Below are 23161 nucleotides of genomic sequence, written 5' to 3' on the forward strand. Positions count from 1 at the left end.
TACCTGACATGAACCGCACTTGATCAGTTTTGTCCTTGAATATATTATATAATTAAAAGTAATTGTTTTGGTTCATGAATGTGTTACTAACATTTTGGTATAATTACATACAGTTTTAAAGTGTTATTATGATTTTACTACTTGAAATATCATCTTTCATTGTTTTGTACTACTACGAACAATTTTGATTTTATTCGTCGAAATATAATTTATCATTGTTCAGAACTGCTACAAAAAATGGTTTGAAGTGTAATGTTTTGTATATTTATCTCAGAGAAATGAAAACATAGTTCAATATATACTTATGCAGCTTACATGTATTTTTTCATCTTCAGGTTTCAATAGTGGGTGAAATGTTCTTATATGACTGCATCATCAACCATAAGAAACAAAATGAGGATCATTACAGATTAGACGACTAGTCACATACAATATTTATGATCACGTCAACATTGATGATATGATAGCCACCATGCCTTGCACCTGGGAAGAGCTGGGCCCGTATTCACCAAACAATTCTTAGACTTAAGTCTAAGACTAAATAATATTCTTTAAATGGATAAAGTAAAGAATGCTTGAACTTTGAGTCAAACTTGGCATTAAACACCTACCTATATCATTCTTCATATAACAGTTTGTTCATGACATAATCACCAGTGGAGGCCTGTGTATATTCGAATACTGATATTGGTTCCAAGTCTATTCTTTATTCTGTAGACTAAGAATGGGTTGGTAAATATTGTCCCTGATTTTGCTTCCCTTTCCATTGGCAACTTAGCCTTGCGATTTTGAGGTCACAATTTCCATTCCCTCATCGACTGGCACCTGCAGGCCTTGCAAATGAAAGACACCAAGTACTGGTTCTAGGCCCAGGAAACGGACTCGAGAGCGTTTATATAAGCCTTAGGCTTTCGATGCAATCGAGCTTAAATAAATAGGTTTAAACTAAATGGAAGGTCTTGATTTCGATCTCCTGTCCGTGGGCCACTTAGCATTGCGACTGCAAGGTCACAGTTTCCATCCACTTTGAGATAGGCACCAAGCTTTTCAAATGGAAGTTCTTGCTTTGGACCAACTGTCCATTGGCCACTTAGCCGTTTTATTGGGAGGTCACAATTTCCATCCCCTCATCGACAGGCATCAAGCCTCGCAAATGGAAGGTCTTGATTTCGATCATGTTAAGAGCATTATTTAAGCCCCATAAACACTCAAAATCAACAAATATATTATAAAATCAATTTTACCCATAAATAATTGATAAAGCCAATCTCGTGTTTGCCTTTTAATGTTTGGATATTGCTGCGGGAAATTCACATTGAATATATTATTACACACAAAATAGAAACACGCATTTTGTCTCTTGTCAAATCTATATTACCAGACATCATCTAGCTTTAAAATTTTTGCAAATAATATTCATACATTCACTAATGTTAAGGCATAAGGATTTTATTGTGTTATGTATAATGTAACTTTGGCGTATATTTTCTGCCTCTGGTACCAGCCAACATTTCTGGATTGTCTGGTTTACAAAAATCATGTCATGAAAACATGGATAGATTAAATGGTCATGAAAGAATTTGTTAGATTTTGATATAATAAATTGTCAGTTGTGTTTTATAGTCAGCACATTTTACATCATAGTTTCATTAAAAGATATTGTTATAAGTTTATTTAACTCCAAATTCTGGTTTGTCTTGCATAACAAATATTTATTGGTGTTCCTATTTCACCAAAGTGAAATACTGGTATTTGGAATTAATTATTTATTTTTAAATCTGCATTATGATTATGCACAATTGTACAAAGGTTTGAAAAGATATTTGTCTAGTTAAAAGATGCCTGTATTGTGATATGATTTTTACAATTTTATTTCTTGTTAAATGTAAATAATATGTAAAAAAATGTGTATTCATGTTCCTCTGGATGTAATGTTCACATTGTAATGAAAAATATCATGGATGTATCCTGAACAAAAATTGTAAGACGCTGCCATATTTGCATGTTCTGGTACTCGCATGATCCTATCGGTTATATGATATGTTATTTTTATGTTTATTTTTATCATGTATTTTTCAGATTCAAAGCAAATTGTGATATGCTGGTGATTAGATTTTGTCTATTGCTATTTTTATTCAAAAAGGCTATTTTTATTTAGCATGATTGATATAATGTATAATGTTTGTACATGTAATATAATCCATCGCTATTTATAATACAATGTAGTTCACATGTTTTTACCACATTAAAAGCAAATTGTAATATGCTGGTTTGTAATGTTTGTTAATTGATACTTTTATTCAAAGAGGCTATATTTATTATGCCCCCCTTCGAAGAAGAGGGGGTATATTGCTTTGCACATGTCGGTCGGTCTGTTGGTCGGTCGGTCTGTCGGTCGGTCAGTCCACCAGGTGGTTTCCGGATGATAACTCAAGAACGCTTGGGGCTAGGATCATGAAACTTCATAGGTACATTGATCATAACTTGCAAATGATTCCTATTGGTTTTGAGGTCACAAGGTCAAAGGTCACGGTGACCCGAAATAGTAAAATTGTTTTCGGATGATAACTCAAGAACGCATACGCCTAGGATCATGAAACTTCATAGGTAGATTGATCATGACTCGCAGATGACCCCTTTTGATTTTTGAGGTCACAAGATCAAAGATCAAGGTGACCAGAAATAGTAAAATGATTTTCGGATGATAACTCAAAAACGCTTTTGCCTAGGATCATGACACTTCATAGGTACATTGATCGTGACTCGCAGATGACCCCTATTGATGTTCAGGTCACTAGGTCAAAGGTCAAGGTCACAGTGACAAAAAACGTATTCACACAATGGCTGCCACTACAACGGACAGCCCATATGGGGGGCATGCATGTTTTACAAACAGCCCTTGTACTATAATTGTTTTTATCAAATGCTATACCCTGTTTCCCATGTAATACAACCATGAAATATTTTTTTATATTACACTAGTGTAATACAACATTTTTAAGCGTTTTCATTGGCTTAGTTTTTGTTTATTGACCAATCGCATTTTGTTATTTTACTGAAATGACGTTGCAACGTCAAATGACGTCACAAAATGTAAACAATATTCTGGATTTATCATATGTTTGCGTAAATATTTATTTGATTTGCTCATTTAAAAGCATGTGATAAAAAAGATCTGACACTCATTGTCATATCATACCATATTTTATTAAACTCGTCCAGGAAATTCATTAGTAAGCTCGCCAAAGGCTCGCTTACTAACACAATTCCTGAACTCGTTTAATTAAATATGGTATGATATGACAACGAGTGCCAGATCCTATATTTCTTTACTAGCATTTTATAGATGTTTTTATTCATAAGATTGATTTAAGGTCTAATTTTGCATCGGTAGTTCAGTTCACATGTTTTTCGACATAGAAAGCAAATAGTTACATGCTTGTTAGTAATTTTTGTTCATCGATAAGCAATTTTTATACTAAAATAGTTTTATTCATGAGATTGATATAGATGTAATATCTAACTCATATTACAAACCATAAGTACAGTACTTCACATATTTAATATGGCCACTGGTGGTTTTACGTATTTTATCAGCTTCGCAATCTGTCACTCCATTCTTTCTATTCATCCATTTTACTGTTAGTTTGAATTTGAACTGTTGTTAAAGTATTTTGTTTAATTAAGAAATCCTAGATATCTCGTATTCATTTGTTTATATATTTGATTGTTAATAGGATGGTTTATTTTGTGATTATATTGTTTTGTGATATGACAGTTAAATTTTAAATTAGTACTTTATATTGCATTATTTGTGACATAAATATATTTTACCTATGTTTATAGTAATTTTATAAAACATTTCTGATATTATTTGTTTGTGATTTGTTTTACGGTATTTTACAAGTGATAAGTCTATTTTCTGTACATGTGTTTTAAATTAGTGGAAATTTAATTCTGTGAGGTTTCTTTAATTATATAAATAATTGTCATTAATTCTCATTTCCAACACATTTATTTGTCTTCTATGTTTTCACTGGTACAGCAAATGGAAGCTTATTTAACCCTTTCCCCATCAGAAACAAAATGATAATGGCTTTTGCAATCAGAAAAGCCTGCAAGTAACACTCAGTCTGTTCAGGTCTTATGCTGTTTGCTACTCATCAGTATTTAAGGATTGGAAATGAAGCCTTTAAAACTTGAACCAAGTAAGAAAGGTCTTAAATTTGATTTAAGTTTCTAAGTGACTGCAAATGCGTCAAAATACATATCTAAGTTGTTAAGGGTTAATTAAGTGAGAATTATATTAATCTAAACCACTTTATTGTATTAAATGACTATTAGGTATAGGTTACACTTACAAAAGCCAGCCGATATACTTTTAACTGAATGGGCAATACCAGGAAAGGAATGAAACCTGTAATAACAGTTTCGAAAGCTGCAACTGCTGAATATTAAGTCGATTTTAGTACATAGTGAATGGAATGTGTAAATTAAAAAATTAAGTTAAAAATTGTGATAACTTACATGATGACTAATATGTTTGTTTTGTGCAGCTATTTCACAAGCTAATTGAAAAATGCAGTTTAATAAGAACAGTGCTGGAGTTTTAGTGTGATTACCAAGCACATGTCAACTTGATTCCTGTACAAATACTACCGGTAATATAAATTAGTTTTGTAAAAATAGTGACTAACAAGGGCTGTTTGTAAAACACGCATGCCCCCCATATGGGCTGTCCGTTGTAGTGGCAGCCATTGTGTGAATATGATTTTTGTCACTGTGACCTTGACCTTTGACCTAGTGACTTGAAAATCAATAGGGGTCGTCTGCGAGTCACGATCAATGTACCTATGAAGTGTCATGATCCTAGGCAAAAGCGTTCTTTAGTTATCATCCGAAAATCATTTTACTATTTCTGGTCACCGTGACCTTTACCTTTGACCTTGTGACCTCAAAATCAATAGGGGTTATCTGCAAGTCATGATCAATCTACCTATGAAGTTTCATGATCCTTGGCGTATGCGTTCTTGAGTTATCATCCGAAAACCATTTTACTATTTCGGGTCACCGTGACCTTGACCTTTGACCTAGTGACCTCAAAATCAATAGGGGTCATCTGCGAGTCATGATCAATCTACCCATGAATTTTCATGATCCTAGGCGTATGCGTTCTTGAGTTATCATCCGGAAACCATTTTACTATTTCGGGTCACCATGACCTTGACCTTTGACCTAGTGACCTCAAAATCAAAAGGGGTCATCTGCAAGTCATGATCAATCTACCCATGAAGTTTCATGATCCTAGGTATATGCGTTCTTGAGATATCATTCAAAAACCATTTTACTATTTCTGGTCACCGTGACCTTGACCTTTGACCTAGTGACCTCAAAATCAATAGGGGTCATCTGCGAGTCATGATCAATGTACCTATGAAGTTTGATGATTCTTAGCCCAAGCGTTCTTGAGTTATCGTCTGACAACCACCTGGTGGACGGACCGACCGACCGACAGACCGACCGACAGACCAACATGAACAAAGCAATATACCCCCTCTTCTTCGAAGGGGGGCATAAAAATACCAATGCCCGACTTTGTCATGCGAATTGCAGCCTCAAAAGCACATAACTTAGAAATAAACGGATCACTGCTCATGAAAAAATTCTTACACTATCTTAACTTCCTAGTGACATTGGTTTATTTACTATTTTCACTAGAATCGCTTGAGAAATGTTTAAGTGGTTTGCTCCTGAATCTTAGAAAATGTTATGCATCTGCTTTAATTGAATGGCAATTAACAATTAATGAAACAAGTGGATCTCAGGGCATAACAGTGTCTAGAACATCAACACTTCAGGGCTATTTAAATGTCAAGATTAAATTCCTCGCAAGAGGACTCTTGAAGTTGTTTACTCCACAAACATAAAAATTATGCCTCTGCCATACAAATAGCTAGGATCAAATGCACAAATTTTACAAACACACGTGTGAATCAATGCACATTAAAAAAGTGTCTTGCTCTTTAAACTTCAGGATGGTGACATAAATCAAATGTGATTTCAATCGCTTGAGAGACACAGAAAAACTCTGCTCCATAACTGTAGACTTTTTTTGCCTAACACACCAAAAGAATGACAAACCAACTGGCCGCCCATACAAGTCCAATATACTCCCAGTCAAAACTTTGTTTGTGTGGTATAACTGATACATTTATCATAAAAGAATTTGGCCATTTAACGTTTAAGTATTTTGCCATTGATCATAATAGTATTTGGCCATTTATCATAATAGTATTTTACAAATTATCATAATAGTATTTGGCCATTTATCAAAATAGTTTAGGCCATTTATCTTATAAGTATTTGGTCTTTTATCATAAATGTATCTGGTCTTTTATCGTAATAGTATTTAGCTATTTCATCATAACAGTATTTGGCTATTTATCATTATAACATTTGGTCATTGATCATAATAGTATTTGACCATTTATCACAATATTATTCGGCCTTTTATCATAATAGTATTTAATCATTTATTGTAATAGTTTTTAGCGATTGAAAATAATAGTAAACAAGAGCACCGCATAACGGGTGCCACGCTCGGCTGCGAAAGCTTGTCAGAATTATTTTTTTTAGAGGTCACAGTGACCTTGACCTTTGACCTAGTGACCCAACAAGAGATGTGTTTGTCAGAAACACAATGCCCCCCCCCTGATGCGCCGCATTTAAATACAATTTTTATTTATCATTTGGCAGGTATATAAATCATCTCCCTTTAAAGGTTATTACTTCCCTTGAATTTTGTCAAATCCAACCGGGGGTGGGGGGGTGGGAGGGTCTCACAGTCAATTATGACCATGTCAGACATCACTGACAACCAAGGCCCGTGGTTTAATAGAGATCATAGCCAGAGTTGATCATGTATCTATGGACATAAGTCCAAAGGTATGTAATGAACATTAAAGAAATTATAATGATATCATTTAAAAAAAAAACGTTGACAAATCAATCATTTGGGTTATAAATAATCAAAATAATAAATCTGTACAGTAACTGTGAAAAGAACTTCTTGGTAAGGAAATATATAATATGAGATTTAGAATTATATTAAGTACTTCCCTTGAAAATAATTGTCTGTAACAAATCTCTATTTTTAGTAGCAAATAATTAAAAGCCACTACCGTGACTGTAGATTCACCACTCAAAATGTGCAGCTCCATGAGATACACATGCATGCCAAATATATAAAGTGGCTATGTTCAATATTGAATAATGTTCTCCCTTTTTAAAGCTTATTATTTCCCTTCAATCTGTATTTTTTACCGTAGACCGTAAAGGATGACCTTGACCTTTTACCACAATGTGTTTGTCAGAAACACAATGCCGCCTATACTGCGCCGCTTTCATTTATTTAACAAAAATATATACCTGGGCAGCTCAGATAGCTGCCCATTTAAAGCTTATTACTTCCCTTTACTTTGTTTTTTGCACCTTAGACCTTAAAGGATGATGTTCAACTTGAAATTTTACCACTCAAAATGTGCAGCTCCATGAGATACACATTCATGCCAAATATCAATGTGCTATCTTCAATATTTAAAAAGTTATGGCCAATGTTAAGGTTTTAGCACGACGCCTACGGCGGACGACGAGCTGGCTATGCCAATAGCTCGGATTTTCTCTGAAAACAGCCTCACTAAAAATTAGGCCATTTATCTTAATATTTTTGGGCCTTTTATTATAAAAGTATTTGGCAATTTATCATAATAGTATTTAGCTACTTATCATAACAGTATTTGTCCATTTATCATTATAACATTTGGTCGTTGATGATTATATTATTTGACCATTTATCAAAATAGTATTCGGCCATTTATTATAATAGTATTAGGCCATTTATCATTATAGTATTTGGCCATTTATCATAAGAGTATTTGGCCATTTATCATAATAGTATTAAGCCATTTATCATAATACCATTTATGGTCATTTATCATAGTATTTTGCCATTTATCATAATAGTATTTGGTCATGGATCATGATAGTATTTGGCCATTTATCATAATAGTATTTGGCCATTGATCATAATAGTAGTTGGCCAATTATCACAATAGTCTAGTGATTATCATTATAGTAGTTGGCCATTTATCATAATATTATTTGACCATTTATCCTAATAGTATTGGGCCATTTATCATAACAGTATTTGGCCGTAATATCATAATAGTATTGGGCCATTTATCATAACAGTATTTTCCATTTATCAGAATAGTTTTTGGCCATTTATCGTAATAGTATTTGCTGGCCATTTATCATTATAGTATTAGGCCATTTCTTAGCGCATAATTGTCTGGACCAGTTTCATACGTTTGAACTTTAAGAAAGACTACAGGTATTTAATCCAGAGATACAATAACAACACGACACAGGAACTACCTAACAACTTTATATGGTTCAAACATTCACTTGTACTATAAATAACATTATCTCTGTAATACTGACTCATAGGCATCAAGTAAATAAACAAAGAGGTATGTGAAATATGTATAACATGTATACTCCCTGAATGAATGTCAGCAAATTTGTAAAATGCAATACTTGTACTACAAAATTGCTTTATGCAATTTTTGTACAAGATATTATCACGAGATTTAGTTGCCATAACCACAAACAAGTACATCAATGAAAAAATAATATCAGTGTACAGACAAATTGAAAAATACTGGTACATGTATGTACAAATCAAATAATAATATATGAAAATGCAAGCATGAATTCATATAAACAAATAAGAAAATATAACAGTTTACATTTGGTGCCAATAAAATATATAACAAAAATATTATACAGAGTTCAAAAAAATATGTAACAAAAATATTATACAGAGTTCAAATAATACAGTGTTTACATTCATTATTTTAATCCACTAACCCAAATATTTTTAAGTTAAACTGGTAATCATCATGTTCAATATTTGCTAGCCTCACCATCATAAAAACCTTGCTCTGGGAATACTTGGCTAATCAATGCATATGAAGTGGTCTAATCAATGCATATAAAGTGGTCCAATCAATGCATATAAAGTGGTCTAATCAATGGATATAAAGTGGTCTAATCAATGCATATAAAGTGGTCTAATCAATGCATATAAAGTGGTCTAATCAATGCATATAAAGTGCTTGGCTAATCAATGCATATAAAGTGGTCTAATCAATGCATATAAAGTGGTCTAATCAATGCATATAAAGTGGTCTAATCAATGCATATAAAGTGACATCACAGGTTAGCCTGGGCACTCTTTACACGATAATCATCACTCCACTTTAATTGTATTTTCATAAGAAGGAGGCCTCTTTTTAGGGATAACCAATTAAGACGGAAAGAGACGTCCCTGATTAGCATGTGCGCACTGCAAAGGCTATTCTGGGAAGACACTTTACGGTCATGCATGAATCCAAGTTTTCCAAGAACACGTCTCATTATGTACACATATCTGATTTCTACTGTTCTAGACCACATTAAATTTCGGTATCTCATAGTCAGTGCAAAGACTGATAGGGTGAAAATTATCTCCACAAAGTCTTGAGCAATGTTCCTAGGTTACAGACACATAAGCCCAGCCGTTGTGAGAAGTGTAGCTGCTAGCAAGGCATAGCCGGTCTGGTAAAGCTGCTCAGTCGAGTAGCCCTTTCCTGTGTCCCAGACCTGGAATTAAAGAACTACCACATTAAGTTTTACTTGAAACACATTTATTGAAGCTTAATTGAAGTGAAAGTGACTAGTCTAAAGGTTATTGAAACACTCAAGAGTTCCGAGTCTGTTTCCTGGAGAACCAGTACTTGGTGTCTTTGGGGTAGATCTAAGAACGCTCCCACAATTGGGATCGCACGCATGACCTCCCAGTTACTAGGCCGATACTTCCACATGGCGACCTCTTATACCACATTGCACAAACCTACCCAAATTTGAACCACGGGAATCCTTTGTACTGATAAATTTCAGATTTTAAAATGTTTAATCTTCATATATACAATTTTTGATACAACACCTGTAATTGTACTGGTCCCCGGGCTAGATCAGTTGAGTAAGAGATAATTGATACAGGTAGCTGAGAGTGTGAATTGCATCATGACATTATACATTTTGTTGGCATTAATGATAACCCATTCACACATAACTTATGTGACATGGCTGGGACTAAAACCCAAATCCATTGATACTTAACTACTCCGGTATTGATTTTCTTTCTTGATTAATTTTTGCAACAGTATCACTAATTTCATATGATACAATTAACGTACAAAAACTGGGTTTTGAAGACATAAAAATTATACAATTATGCTGTCATGTGATATTGTCTAAGAAGCATATTAAATTATATTATAAAACAAGTATAACATTATATATTTATTCTGTTTCATAGGTATAAAACAAGAATAAATAAAAAAGAAACAAGAGATGTGTTCGTCAGAAACACAATGCCCCCTATTGCGCCGCTTTGAAATATTTATTTTTTTACTTTTGACCTTGAAGGATGAACTTGACCTTGAACTTTCACTACTCAAAATGAGCAGCTTCATGAGATACACATGCATGCCAGATATCAAGTTGATATCTTCAATATTGCAAAAGTTATGGCCAACTTTAAAGTGTTTTTTTCGGACGGACGGACTGACATACTGACTGACGGACAGTTCAACTGCTATATGCCACCCTACCGGGGGCATAAAAACAAGACATGTGTTAGTCAGAAACACAATGCCCCCTACTGCGCCGCTTTGAAATAAAAATTCTATTTATCATTTAAGCTTATTACTTCCCTTGGAATTTGTCCAATCCAACCAGGGGGGGGGATTCTTTAAACAGTCAAAAATGACCAAGTCAGACATCACTGACAACCAAGGCCTGTGGTTTATCAAAGAGATCACAGCCAGAGTTCATCATGTATCTATGGACATAAGTCCACAGGTATGTAATGAACACTACCATTCACAAATTAGTACAGGAAAGAAAGGATAATTATTTCATTTAAAAAATAACCTTTGACAAATCAATCATTTCAGTTATAAATAATCAAAATAAAAAATCTGTACAGTAACTGTGAAAAAAACTTAAATTATTGTTAAAGAAATATATACTCTGAGATTTATAATTATATAAATTACTTCTCCTGAAAATAATTGTCTCTAACAAATCTCTATTTTTAGTAGCAAATAATTAAAAGCCACTACCATGACTGTAGATTCATCTCTCAAAATGTGCAGCTCCATGAGATACACATGCATGCCAAATATCAAGTTGGTATGTTCAATATAGAATAATTATCTCCCTTTAAAGCTAATGACTTCCCTTGGATTTGTATTTTTGACCTTAGACCTTGAAGGATGACCTTGGCCTTTTACCACGATGTGTTTGTCAGAAACACAATGCCGCCTACTGCGCCGCTTTGATTTATTTAACAAAAATATATAATTTGGCAGGTCAGATAATTATGTTCATTTAAAGCTTATTACTTCCCTTGGATTTGTTTTTTTGACCCTGTGACCTAGTATTTTACCCGGCATGACCCATATTCGAACTTGACCTAGATATTGTCTAGATACAACTTCTGACCAAGTTTCGTAAAGATCGGATGAAAACTATTTGAATTAGAAAGCGGACACAAAAAGTGTGACAGACTGACAGACGGACAGAGCGAAAACTATATCCACCCTTTTCTTCTAAAGGGGGCATAACAATCTAATCCACAACTGGGCTCGAACCACTGATCCTCGGAGTAAAAGTCAAGCGCTCAAACCACTCAGCCATCCGTACTTGCATAGCCCGAGATGTATTTTAGTTACGCTTTTTATAAGCAATCTTCGTAATGTCACAAAATATAACAATAGATCTCTCCAAATTATTCAATCCTTTGGTGTTTGTAATTCTGTGTAATTGTCAATGTTTTTTTGTGTCAAATGATGCATAAAATGGATATTTTAGATCATGGTAAATGTTCAGTATAACTATTTCCTTGCAAAAATCGTAACATAACTACAACGAAAATTTTTGAAACTGAAACATTTGTTTTTAAATTTTGTCAATTTTCCTCAACGTGAAAATGTCCCTTTATAAGAACATTGATAAGATCTTCTGTTCTTCAAGTTATTACATGGATCAAATTCAGGATTTAACAAGAAACGTGTTTGTCAGAAACACTATGTCCCCTTTTGCGCCGCTTTGAAGCTATATATTTGACATTTGACCTTGAAGGATGACCTTGACCTTTCACCACTCAGAATGTGCAGCTCCATGACATACACATGCATGCCAAATATCAAGTTGCTATCTTCAATATTGCAAAAGTATTCATTAAATGAGCAATTTCGACCCATATATTTGACTTTTGACCTTGAAGGATGACCTTGACCTTTCACCACTCAAAATGTGAAGCTATATGAGATACACATGCATGCCAAATATCAAGTTGCTATCTTGAATATTGCAAAAGTTATTGCAAATGTTAAAGTTGGGGAAAACAAACACACAAACCAACAGACAGGGCAAAAACAATATGTCCCCCACTATAGTGGTGGGGGACATAAAAAGGCATGATGTTCTTTGCTGAAAGAGGCATCTACAACTTCCTTCTAAAAAAATATCATATCTTTCTTCCTAAATTATAAAGCATAATTCGCTCCCTTTGTGCAAAGATGTACCAAGTGATAATAAAATTTAATGTCACATTGTACCTTTTTTCACCGATCGGGTGATATATTCTTTAAAACAAATAAGGGTACTAACTTCCCAATGTACTCACAAAATGTCTTATGCTGGCCCAGAAATGGAAACTGAAGCAGAAAGCCAGGTTCAGCTTGGCAAATGTAACCCCACTCTGAACTAATGGACCAGAGCTCTGTAGAAGTGCATAATAACCCGCAAAATCCTTTGTGCCGAACAGGTAGATCATGGGTGCAGCAAAGAAAGCTGAAAATGGCATAAAAGACATTGAAATGTTAGGAATATTTATCATGTCTGATAGATACATTAACTGATTTTCAAAAACATAATAAACAAGAACTGCTTTAAAGTGAGTTTGTGAAACACAATGCCCCCACAGAGCTTTGAAGCAGCACCACAGCTACCGATATTTACATATAATATGAGAAAATTGTCCAAGGCCCATTACTTCGCAAACAAGAGCACTGCATAACGGGTGCCACGCTCGGCTGCGAAAACTTGTCAGAATTTTTTATTTTTTTAGAGGTCACAGTGACCTTGACCTTTGACCTTGTGACCAAAAAATGGGTGTGGCGTGTAGAACTCATCAAGGTGCATCTACATATGAAGTTTCTAAGTTGTAGGTGGAAGGACTTTGATTTTAGAGCCTATGTTCAAAACCTTTACAAACCTTGACACGGACAGCGGACACGACGAGCTGGCTATGACAATACCTCGGGTTTTCTCCGAAAACAGCCGAGCTAAAAATCAATGGACTGGAACAAAACTCGCACTGCATCTTTAAGTCATGTAAGTGGACTTGCAAACCTAAAATTAGCTAAATATCTGAAAGTGTTTCTAAAAAAACTTCTGAAAACGGTTATTAAAAAGAACATTTCATAAGTCAAAGGCCCATTACTTTGCCAAAAATCCAAACCTTTTTGGGTGGAAGTAACGGGTTTCACAAATGAAGCTCTTGGTCTTGGACAACAAACCAAATTATTTAGCTTGTCTTTGAACAAAATTCATTCTTCAGGACAAGCTGATATGTTGCATTTTTGTGCCCGGTTGCAGTGCCTTGTCTCTTCTTAGAGAATTCCATTTTTCACAAATTTCAGAGGTTCGCAACACCAATATTTAGAAATTTGCAACTTAAGTTTTCACAATTTTAAACTTTGTGACTAAATCTTTTACAAGTTTGAAAAGTTTGTGAATCATTTTTTACTAATTGAGGGGCTAAAGCCGCTTTACAAAAACCAGAAAAAAGCCTGTCTACGTACGATGACCACTTATTAAACTCACATGTATTAGGAATAAGGAACTAATCCGATTTGCCCACATGAGAAGTGTATTTACTAACCTCTGCACTAACCAATCATATATATGTTAGTAGTTACTTATCAAAATTTCATACCATGAATTATAACCAGATTTTTGTAAGTTTTGGGACAATTTTAATTAAGTGGGTTTGATTCTTGCTTGTGTGAGTTCAATATATCTTCTTTGATGACACAAAGTGCTGGTTCTACCTAGGACAATAAATATCTCAAGAGCCTCTAGCACAATTTTACACTTTGAACACTAAGTATGTTTACTTGACTTAAAGTTCTGGTTCTACCCAAAATATTAAATATCTCAAGAGCCTCAAACACAATTTTACACTTTGAACACTACCGTAATTACTCTATGTTTTCGGACACTCTAAGTTTTCAGACACCCTTTTTTTTAGCAAAAATAATTATTTTGCCTGACTCATAATTTTCGGACAAACAAGTTTTCGTCTATAATTAATGTCTCTAAGTTTTGGACAGTATTTTTTACAGCGCTATTTTACCAAATTTCGGCCCTGTTTTGGATATCTAATGACACTTGGATCATGGGGTTTTACAACCAGATTAACATCATAAAACATGGCAGGTGCATACCTGAGGGCAACGGACCATTATATTTGTGTTATTGGGTAAATAACCTTGTAAACCGGTATTAAACAATGGTTTCGCCCGATAGCAAAAGCGTTATGACAATTACCAGGGCTAGTGCCATTTCACAGTTCTATTATCTACCGCAATGGTACTACCCCTTCTCAGTAAAATAACTGTGACAAATACTAAACGCTTCAAATTGTGATGCACCCTATTGCAAGTTTTACGAACAATGAAAGGTGTTAGACAACAACTATCGGAATGAACAAACAAAGAATTCATAGTTTGCTTTTTTTTATTGCCTTAATTACAGGTTCTTACTAGCAATATCAGTACATCACATGCTCATCTTGAACTCGTTGGTCAAAGCACAAAATTGTAGTAACTTTCTGTCAAATAAATTAAGCATTTAAAATTATTTAAAATGCAGTGCAAACATATATAACTGTAATTTATACCTTACGGCATGTTATTTTACAAGCACGTGCTATTACCGGTAGTCGTTGATACAAATGACGCTATTTTTGGACACTTCAATTTTCGACTCTTAGTTTTCGGACACCTGTATTTTGTAAATATTTTTCGTATCGAAGTTTTCGGACACGACACGAAAAAAAAAAGTAAGTGTCTGAAAACAAAGAGTAATTATGGTAAGTATGTTTACTTGACTTAAAGTTCTGGTTCTACCCAAAATATTAAATATCTCAAGAGATTCCAGCACAATTTTATACTTTGAACGCTGAGCATGTTTACTTGACTTAAAGTTCTGGTTCTACCCGAAATCTTAAATATCTCAAGAGACTCCAACACAATTTTACACTTTGAACGCTAAGTATGTTTACTTGACTCAGAGTTCTGGTTCTACCCTGGGCATTAAATATCTCAAGAGACTTCAGCACAATTTTACACTTTGAACACTAAGAATGTTTACTTGACTCAAATTGCTGGTTCTACCCTAAATATTAAATATCTACAGAGCCTGAAGCACAATTTTTAACACGTTGAACGCAGAAAATATTTTCTATTAACTAAATTGTAATTGTTAACTTCAAACCTCCTGTGACGATACTGGCCGTGATTCTATTTGATATCGACAACATCATAGGGATATGATATCTGAAAACAAAAAGTTACAGGGTTAAAATGAATGTTAAGAAAATATAACAGCATGTCAAAAGAGATGTATGGGAGTAAAACTATAAATACTTTACTTTTTATGTGGTGTTACTAACTTTCTTAGTTAATTTTAACAAAATCAGTTATACTTTTTGTAAGCAGATAAAGAACATTGTCCATTTTGTGATATAATCTATGTTTTGCCCAAATTTGCAGCAAAGATTTATATTAAATATGTTATACTGTAAGTGGCTCAGTCTTTTTACACCCAAATTGTCTACAACAAATACACACTTGTATTATCAGAGTCTACCACTATTAACTTGTTGAATTATTTCTGTAAAAAAAATATTGTAAAAGCTTCAAACTTGACAAAACCTGCCATTTCTTACTTGTATATACTAAGATGTGGTGAAAGTGGTCTATTCCTTTGACTGTTTTTCTTCCAATACTTGTCCATCTTTGTCCCAGCTTTCTCAGCTGATGTGGATGCTGATGTACAGGGAACCACACTGAAAATTGTTGTCACATTTCAAATTGCCATCTTTAAACAAGCATTGATCTGGGAAAATAGGCTTGAGCATAAAGTGTTGTCCAGGGGAGGTATTCCAGAAACATCTTAAGTCATTTCTTAAATATTTTTACTTAAGTTAAAAATTACAATGTTTTGTATTTCTTTCCTCAATAAAGACATGCATGTTTTTTTGGTATTCCTCAAATAACATTGACATAATGATGTTATTTTGATGTAATTTTCGATGCCTAACTATTGCAGTATGAAATAAAACACTTCCCAATTTAAGGATAAAAATCAAATTTAACTTAAGATGCTTCTGGAATACCACCCCAGGATTAGACACCACTTTCTGGTTTTATTGTATTTTTTTTATTAAAGGAAATCTCATGTTACAAAAAATCATGTCTAGGCACACATGTGATTGACGAAAAAAGAAAAGTTCTAAAATACTGTATTTTTTTACAAGTATTAGTGTATATTGATTAAAATACAACGACTGGTATATTATATTACTTGAAACAAGAAATATCTTTAAAAAGATATACGGTGTTGATGTTTTAATGTTTTGCGACCAGTGAAAGGAGATGGAATGAAGCGACCGTGTATTTTAATGAAGGTAATGAGTGATAATATATTTTAATGTCTTAACAAATAAAAATGAAGAACAAGAAGAGGTGAAATTGTATGTTTTATTGACAATAAGTATTGTAATGACTAAGTTTTCATAATTGAATGGGTAGTACATTAGTTTCAATAGGAAACGAAAACATATTCGCCACTGAAAAACAATGAACATGATGTTGGAAATAAAAAAAAGATAATGTGTTATAATGTGTACAGGTGTTAGTAGAATGTAAACATAAAAGACTCAATATTGCAAGCATCATAGTGATATGATTTTTTTTGCAGAAAAACAGAATTTTATATAAAACAAGGGACAAAATTGTCACAAAACCAGGTTTTAATTGTGAAAAAAAAATCTGATAAAGGGAGAAAACTCAAACTGAACTTTTGAAATGACCAAAAAAAATTAACCCCCTTTGTAAGTTTTTTTTTTTTTAAATCTATTTTTAGTCGTGGCGACCTTGACATTGGAGATATTGACGTGATTCTTTCGTGGGACACACCGTCCCATGATGGTGAACAAATGTGCCAAATGATTTTAAAATCTCACAATGAATGACATAGTTATGGCCAGGACAAGCTCATTTATGGCCATTTTTGACCTTTGAACTCAAAGTGTGACCATGACCTTGGAGATATCGACGTAATTATTTCGCGCGACACACCGTCCAATGATGGTGAACAAATGTGCCAAATGATTTTAAAATCTGACGATGAACGACATAGTTATGGCTCGGACAAGCTAATTTATGGCCATTTTTGACCTTTGAACTCAAAGTGTGACCTTGACCTTGGAGATATCGACGTAATTATTTCGCGCGACACACCGTCCAATGATGGTGAACAAATGTGCCAAATGATTTTAAAATCTGACAATGAACGACATAGTTATGGCCCGGACAAGCTTATTCCGCCAGCCCGCCAGCCAGCCAGCCAGCCCGCCAGCCAGCCAGCCCGCCCGCATTCGCCAATCTAATAACCAGTTTTTTCCTTCGGAAAACCTGGTTAAAAATTAACAAAACAAAGTACAAAGAAACATATTTACACTAATAAACGCATTTATGGATTATAATAAATCAAAGACAGATACATTTCCAACATCTATATATTTCCTTAGTATCGCGAGCTACCGCTCCCAAACCCCCGGTTTGTCGATAGTGACAAACAACTGCGTACCAGTAAAGTGCAACCTAGCCTGTTTTTGTAGTGTTTTTGTAGTGTGACCGCTAAGGCATGTGAACAATAGATTCTTTTAATTGAACAGACATGTGATTAATGCTATACTGCTTCGTAAACTAAGGAGAAACGTTTCGATGTTATTTTTAGAGGATGTTTTGTATTATGACAGTTTTAAATTTATTGTAATTTACATGTAATTTTCAATATATTCATATTTCAGTTCAAATGATATGCATCCAATGTTTTAGTATAGGAACCAGACTACCAATGTTTACGGTGATTTTAGTATTATTAGCCAATGCACAATTCGGATTTATTCATTTCGGACCTATCATGAATGAAGGTCATCTTAGGTCAAAAGTGACATTAAACAGCTATGCCGAAAAAGTTGTTAAATTTTCATGTTTTCAGTATATTAGGTAATAAATTTTACTAAGTACCGGGTAACTACGGTACTATAAATAACGCAAGTAGATTGATCATCATCGTCACATGGCAAACCCAGGAATGAAAATTGTGCATGGGTATTGAATTGTATATATTTTATATATAAAATGATCGATCTACTTGCGTTATTGATAGTGTATATCGTTATGTCACATAATTTTGTGAAATACTTTCGATTTCACATCATGAAATTTTATTACAGAATATACTGAAAATATAAACGTTTTTGTAATAAGGTAATATACCACTTGTGATATTTTAATCAAAATAAACTAATAATTGTAAACAAATACCAAGTTATGATGCAACTTATTCATCATAATTTTGATATAAAAGGCTTCCGATTTGCTGATTGTATTTGTTGAATTTAAATTGCTCACCATGTTTGAAGGCACGCCAACCTTCTAAACAGCTGTTGGTTATTTAGTCCAAGCCTGAAAATCAACATTATAAAATCAGAAACAAGACATCTTCTAAGTTCTAAATTGTAATGTCGTGTTGACATGACCTCCAACCAAAGTTACATAACGTGTATTTACTATTAATATTTCACTTTGATTCGCAGTTCTTATAACTGAGATTAAGAAACTGTTGATTTAAAGTTTTCGCACATTTATTAAGGTTTTTTTCATTTAATTTTAAGACATGTTTAAGGATTGATAAACATTACCTCAACGCCGATGCCATTGCTGTTATGTTGACAGAGCGCACTTTCAGGTTACAATATAGTAAAAGAATGCGCTGAAAAGGTTTCATTCCACTATAAAATGGCAGAAAAAAAGGTGCAAAACCAGTCAATTTTTTATACAAGTGGAGTTCTTTCTTGCCAATCTCATGACTTGCCTTTGTGTTGTTTAAATCGATAAAGCTTAAAATGCCCTGGAAGAAAATGTATAGTTTAAGGTCTCTATGTTCAAAATAGTGCATGTTTAGACGTAAAAGTTGGCTTGTGTAAGAAAAATATGTGGCATATTGTGATATTGAGACCCGGCTTGAATAAATGTGATTCCGTTCGCCCTTGCTACGTGTTTCCCCCGTGTAACGCTCACCTCGTAAGGCTTATTGGGATTACAGCCCAAAAAAGCAGAAAGGTTTACACAATCAACGCCCTTTTGTTAAAAAGGACGCTAATCTTACATCTTTGAACAACTATATTCATTATACGCAATATACTACAGGGAAAATGGACCCGGGCGAACACGTAAAGAGGGTGAACTATGTGTGCAATATAAATCAGAAAACCGGGAACCGTCAAGTTTGAAAAGCAGACGGCATGGTATGTGCAATGGTTTTAAAACTAGAACAGGGTCGTCAAATGTACCACCAACTGATAGTTATACATCGGAGCGAGATACACATTTGTAACGATGCTCAGGTACGACGAGGCAGCTGCCGCGACTTGAATTTTCGTACCAACAGCAAAATATTCGTTGTCAGACAATCGATTGTCAGGTAAATGCCAGTTGCTGCATAATGAAATTATTTACTGCAACTGAAGGAAACGTTTAAAAAAGCATTATACCATCTTCGTCGGTTGTTTAAATTTTACCATGTTCCGTATGCAAAGCAAAGCGTGCCTTCTACTACATTTGCGATACTGAATATAGAGGTCCCATATGTTCTCAGAAACGTGTTGCATATTAATTATTGCCCTTCAGTTCTAGTTTACGCAAATGTAGCTTTTGTTCACTACTACATGTAGTTTGGGACGACAATTCAACCGAAGTTTTAGAATGAAGAGGAATCTCGGAGTTGACTTCAAAGTCTTTTCAACGCCGTCAGTAAAGCTTAATCGGTCGTTGTTGGCTTAGGTACTACTTACCGTATAACAGCTACGTCTCTGCTTAAAAGTATCCCATGTATCCTTAGGTTTAAAATAATGTACCACGGTTACGGAAAATATGCTTAAAGGCAACCGACTATACTCCTGTGTACTTTTTGGTATATTTTGCTTGTTCCCGTGGCGTCTTTTGTCGCGATTCCCTATAAGACCGCATTATGAATCATATTCCGATTCTTTGTGTGTGTGGGGGGGGGGGGGGTAACAATGATTAGTTTAAAACTAGAAAATACCACATAACTCTTACATACATTTTAACGAAAACAAGGCAGTACAATTAATTGGTAGTTATTATAAAGAAATGATATACATATACTTTATTAGGTATTTAACGTATTTATTGTTACTGAAGCTCAAGGCGAGCACAATTCTTTTACAGAGGCATGCTCCCGCACCCATATAGTGCCTTGGCTAAAACTTGCCTCTTGCTACGCCAGAAATGTATATGCATTTCATCGCAATTTTTCCGTTTCTCTGCCCAAACGCCAAGTATTTACATGACGTACTTGCGAACGAACGCTTCTCTTTTAGAGTCTCGATTATTTTCATTTTGTGTTAAGATTATTTAGATAATTAAGGGGAGAATAGTTCTACGTGTTTAAAAAAACTTATAGGCAGTAGTTATACGCATTCGAGTGGTTCGTTTGATCATGGATAAAGATAAAAACAAACAGTGTGAAATGTTATTTTTGCGGGCAAATTCGTGCAAACATTTTCAGCTGACTAAAGGTTGTATTCAGGGCTAAAGCTAACTTACTTTATGTGTTTGTTTATCACTCGGGCTGTAGACCGCTGGGTACTAATACTATAGCAAAATTACTTCATCGATTTTATATCCCTCGTCGAAAGGCGTATGAATATATAAAAGGTAGGTGAAACTCCATCCGTGCGTGAGTGCGCCGTCCGTCACACAACCTGGACCCTTTTAGATTTTAGTAAACTCTGTTAAAGTGATATTATGGTAATTTTTCACTGTTGAATTAAGATGAAAAGAATTAACAGGTCAAAAGTGTAAGTCAAAATGTGGTAACTGACCAATTATCCGCAACTCATCTTGCTACCAGTTGTTTATTAAAAATATATTTTATATTCGATATTTTACGTGACTCACCCAGTCCTGTAAGCCGAAATGATCCGTAAAACAAAAGTGTGTCTTTGTGTCGTATAAACGAACCTGCACTAAACCTAAATTTAGGCTCACATTGTACATGCATGATCAGTTGTCAAACGAAAGTACGGTTGATATTCAAATGCATTATTTTTTCTTTCCGTCGACAGATGTGAAGTGAAAACACCAAATATAAACAAAGGTTGCTATAGACCCCTATAAACTGTAAGATGCCCATAATTTCGCTTAAACGTTAGAATTGAAAACTGTATGACGTTTAGTGTTCTGTAACCGAAATTATTTTTTTCGCTATTTGTTATTCTCTCCTGTCAGAGCAGGTTGGCGGTGGATTCAATATTAAGGACGGCGACTTCTGATTGGTCGGTCTTTATATTACTGGCAATGTGATTGGCTGAATGATTGTTACTTAGCATCAACAGAAATAGTTTACATTCGCGATATCGAATTGCCGTGTGTTGATAATGAAGTGTGTTAATTATCAAGTGCAATTATTTTAAAAGCTCAACAAACGGTATCCTGTTCCTACCTATCCGATGCCATTATTTCAAAAGGATTTTACAATTTAATAGGTAATATATCTGCCATATTCATTTTGATTCACTTGAGGTACTAATTCGTCCTCAGACCACGTCGTACTTGCATGTTGAACGTGTGTTACTTTCAGTTCATTGTACCTCATCTTAAATGAAATTTTCATTTCATTTGTATGGTTAGGTTTTACATTTATTTTTACAAATAGTTACGAAACGTTCCATGTATATGTGTCACATGGGCATATTTTTTCTTTATTGACTATTGTCATTTTGCGAAAACTATTAAGTCACTTTCAGATACTTCCATTGCTTGTTTTGGATAATAATTTGGTCCAGCAGTGTATGATGTTCAAATAAATATTCAGAAATTCAGTTTGCATTAAAACAATATTTTTCAGCTGTTTTGTATCGCACCTCACCAGGGCAACAGATAAGATTTCATGTCAATTAGTTTTCACTGCAAGCTTTTTGAAACAATTAGTTTTTCCCTCAAGTCAATTTGTCTAAAAATTGTTTACATTTGATTAAAAACTAACTTTTATTTCTGGATGAGATGAGCTTTTTGATTGTCGGTTACACTTAAGGTGCATTTGCAAGCCCTCTCAATGTAAGACAAGCCAGGGGAATTCCTTTTTCCACGTGGTTTATTGTTTCTCAGACACTGAATCGCCGCGTTGTTTTGCACTGAATTGTTCCTTTTCTATCGCAACCTGTGAAATTAATTCCGATAAAACACTCTTTACAACATCTTTGCCAGACGGTTCGTTTCGCGTTACAAATTGAAACATATTAGGCCTGCACGCCACTAATGAAATTTTCTTAGCACGTCCGTGTTAAGAACTAGATGCCGACATTTTTGCGTACTTTTTTGACAGGATAAATTTTTTATGTAGACATCGTTCATAAAAACGTTTCACTAAATATTAACTGAACTAAAGGTTACAATATACAAATTCAAATCAAACACAGTACGGAGGGAATTGGTAAAATAAAACTACAAAGAATCAATTGCAATTAGTTTTCCAATTTCATAATCATTTATTGTACGATCGATTTTTCATTTCAATTCGTTTTCTGTCAAATACAAATCGTAAAAACGATAAAACGATCCTTATCTGTTGCCCTGCCTCACTTAGGTAACTGTCTGTCTTAAAT

At 34.2% G+C, this 23161-nt stretch overlaps 3 protein-coding genes across 3 annotated transcripts in view; 2 read left to right on the forward strand and 1 right to left on the reverse strand.

Annotated features, from left to right (window-relative positions):
• Positions 1–23161, forward strand: part of LOC127855149 (uncharacterized) — a 177634-nt gene that overhangs the window by 86632 nt on the left and 67841 nt on the right. The window lies entirely within an intron of this gene.
• Positions 1–23161, forward strand: part of LOC127854543 (bromodomain adjacent to zinc finger domain protein 2B-like) — a 109580-nt gene that overhangs the window by 25344 nt on the left and 61075 nt on the right. The gene's annotated exons all lie outside the window — the stretch shown is intronic.
• LOC127855150 (succinate dehydrogenase cytochrome b560 subunit, mitochondrial-like) lies at positions 8732–19233 on the reverse strand. Its single transcript, XM_052390556.1, has 6 exons — positions 19175–19233; positions 18885–18938; positions 16130–16249; positions 15676–15737; positions 12800–12966; positions 8732–9705 (listed from the first exon to the last, which is right to left on the reverse strand). The coding sequence occupies exons 1-6, from the start codon at positions 19189–19191 to the stop codon at positions 9601–9603; spliced, it is 525 nt and encodes a 174-aa protein (XP_052246516.1). The 5' UTR covers positions 19192–19233; the 3' UTR covers positions 8732–9600.

Source organism: Dreissena polymorpha, chromosome 13 (genome assembly GCF_020536995.1).
Source record: "Dreissena polymorpha isolate Duluth1 chromosome 13, UMN_Dpol_1.0, whole genome shotgun sequence".
NCBI classification, from domain to species: domain Eukaryota; kingdom Metazoa; phylum Mollusca; class Bivalvia; order Myida; family Dreissenidae; genus Dreissena; species Dreissena polymorpha.

Bases quoted from the DNA above. Each gene is read 5' to 3' on its own strand.
- LOC127855150 (XM_052390556.1), bottom strand. The intron at 16,250-18,884 runs GTGAGCAATTTA...AACAATTTTCAG, and splicing joins TTGGCGTGCCTTCAAACATG to TGTGGTTCCCTGTACATCAG. The intron at 12,967-15,675 runs GTTTGAAGTTAA...TGCCATTTTCAG, and splicing joins GGCCAGTATCGTCACAGGAG to CTTTCTTTGCTGCACCCATG.